Source organism: Triticum dicoccoides, chromosome 5A (genome assembly GCF_002162155.2).
Source record: "Triticum dicoccoides isolate Atlit2015 ecotype Zavitan chromosome 5A, WEW_v2.0, whole genome shotgun sequence".
NCBI classification, from domain to species: domain Eukaryota; kingdom Viridiplantae; phylum Streptophyta; class Magnoliopsida; order Poales; family Poaceae; genus Triticum; species Triticum dicoccoides.
Window position 1 is genome coordinate 419,565,559 of NC_041388.1, and position 2,403 is coordinate 419,567,961.

General features: G+C 53.6%; 1 protein-coding gene across 1 annotated transcript; it reads right to left on the reverse strand.

Annotated features, from left to right (window-relative positions):
* Window positions 1–1,508: 1,508 nt before the first annotated feature.
* Window positions 1,509–2,065, reverse strand: LOC119297491. The gene has a single exon (XM_037575263.1). It carries the CDS (start codon window positions 1,956–1,958, stop codon window positions 1,761–1,763), a length of 198 nt encoding a protein of 65 aa, XP_037431160.1. The 5' UTR covers window positions 1,959–2,065; the 3' UTR covers window positions 1,509–1,760.
* Window positions 2,066–2,403: the final 338 nt, after the last annotated feature.

The window sequence follows — 2,403 nt, forward strand, 5'->3', positions numbered from 1 at the left end:
ACAGACATGGCCAAGGCGGCCTCGTCCAGGGGCGGAGCAAGGTAGAGCTAGCCGGTGTCACTGGCACCGAGTCCAATTTGCACTTGCTTAATGTAATCAATTGATTTAGTGTGTAGGTCATTGAATTGTTTGACAGACAGGTATATGCTCTTCTATGCGGACACGGGTAATTTTCAGTTTGGGCTCGCCCTGGCCTTGTCTCACTCCGGCCATGCACCTCATCGGCATCAACACCGGATGTGTGGTCCCAAAATGGCGGCCCCTCCCAACGTCCATCTTCCGAGCAGCCTCCACGGCGGGCGTGTGGTCGGCCCACCACTCTTCCTCGTCATACACCGCTTCCTCCTGCCCCTGCCCCTTTTTCTCATGCTTGATGAGTGAGATTTTGCTTGATGTTGGCGGCCATGGGGTTGCGACGTGCCATTGAGCAGAGTGGAGAAGTGAAGTGGAAGTTGCCGCGGAGGGAAGTGGAGGTGATGTGTCGGCCTTTTAGGGTGGTTTTGGGACCAAAACACCGTATCGGTTATTATGATGATCAACCACATGACAGAGAGTTTTTGTGGCACACAGGTGCGGGGGCACTGAGTCCCTCGTGCGTGCTTTTGCTTTTGCCTTTTGATTTTCGATGTTTCATAATTTTGAACAAAAAGTCCAAATTAAATTGTGTTTTTGTATTCATATTTTTTTGTGACCATGGCTTTCAAACAAGATCCATTTTGAATACATTTGGAGGAGTTCTTTAAAAAAAATATCCGCTGAGTTTTAACATTTTAAACTTAGTGTGAGTGATCGACAAAATCACAAATTTTGTATAAAACAATAGCTTGAATTTTCAACTCTAAAACTTGTACGAGGGACCGAAAAAATCGCAAGTTTCAACTATTAAAAGTTACTATTCCCTCGCGCTGGATGCAACTACTTTGCAAATCACAGAACAAATCGGATGGCTGGGGAGGGCTTGGCAGGTGCGTGCTAAACCACATACCACGCATCTATCAGGCTTTTGCCGTCATGGGTTTATTACGGGGCAGTTAGTAGAGTGATTATGAGTGACTCACATTACTGCATCGCCGTTTCAACTCAGCAGGTCGAACGTGCAAGGCAACGGAACCACTACAACCTTTTCAGTGGACGGGCAACCAAATCTGCTGACTGACCATGACCCACGACAAGTATCGTAGAGCACACAACAACAACACAGGAACGGATTAGCGTGGACGTCACTCTGCTTCCCCAGAAAGCGTTTGACTCCTTGCGTTGCGTAGTGCAGTTCGTGCGTCAAGCCAAACCGAAAAGCACATGCTGCCAAGTGCCAACTGCCAAGGCCAGACGCCGAGATTATCGCAACTCGCCGGATAACCCCGACCATCCATGTGCCTCCATGATGATGGAGTGTTAAACTAATGAGCAGTAATAAACAGGCACAAACGGAGGCATGATGGAGCACTAAACTAACGAGCGGTAATTTTTTTCAACCAATGAGCGGTAATTAACAAAACGCAAAGGGAGGGACATAGTAACGGTAATTATCATCATCAATCTGTAAATATAATATCGACATCATCGGAGCCAAGCAACAAACGGGAATTAATCCAGCAGAAAATCAATGCAAATCGACCGGCCCCGGAATCTCCTCTTCGCGGACGGCATGACGCTGTGCGGGGGGTCGATCCCCAGGGCGCGGCGGAACGCCGGGGCCGGAGGGGATCCATCCCATGCCGTGCTGCTGGCAGAGTAGATCCCGGGGGAGGCTCGAGGCTCTAGTAGTAGGCGGGCGGCGGGGCGAGGTTGAGGTGGCCGTAGGCGCGGTAGGAGGCGCCGTCCTGGAGGTGGATGCTGGAGGAGAGCTTGTGGAAGCCGCGGGTGTAGACGCCGAAGCCGAAGACGAGGCCGACGGCGATGAGCACGAGGATGATGAGCATGCAGATGCAGCACGCCTTGCTCGGGCAGCAGCACATCTTGCTGATCTTCCTCCTCCGGCTTCGGCTCCTGGCTCCGCTCCGCTCCGCTCCGAGGTAGGGGAAGGAAAAGGCGAGGCGCTTTTGCTGGGGCCGTGGGGGTGGGGGGTGGGGCTTTTGGGAGGCGTGCGTGACCGGCCGCGCGGCTGTTTATAGAGACCGCTCCGCTCCTGTGCTGGTTGGGTTGGGGGAATCGGGTTGGCTCGGTGTCGAGTCGCGGTGCGGTGCGGTCACGTCCGTGGTTTGGCTGGCGGTCGTGGCTGGCTTCGGTCCGGTGCCACTTTTCAAGGGCAAGGTGGTGGCGGTGGTGCTGGACGTGGACACCGTTGCGGTTCCGGAGACGGGAACCGCACGGTTTTTACGAGGGTACCCGGTTGGTTGGTTCGGTGGGAGGTCGTTTCGGCTTCGGGCTTTGGTCCCACCGTGTCCAAGGATCGTCGGCCTT

Coding starts and splice junctions, on each gene's coding strand:
- LOC119297491 (XM_037575263.1), bottom strand. CDS start 1,958: ATGTGCTGCTGCCCGAGCAAGGCGTGCTGCATCTGCATGCTCATCATC.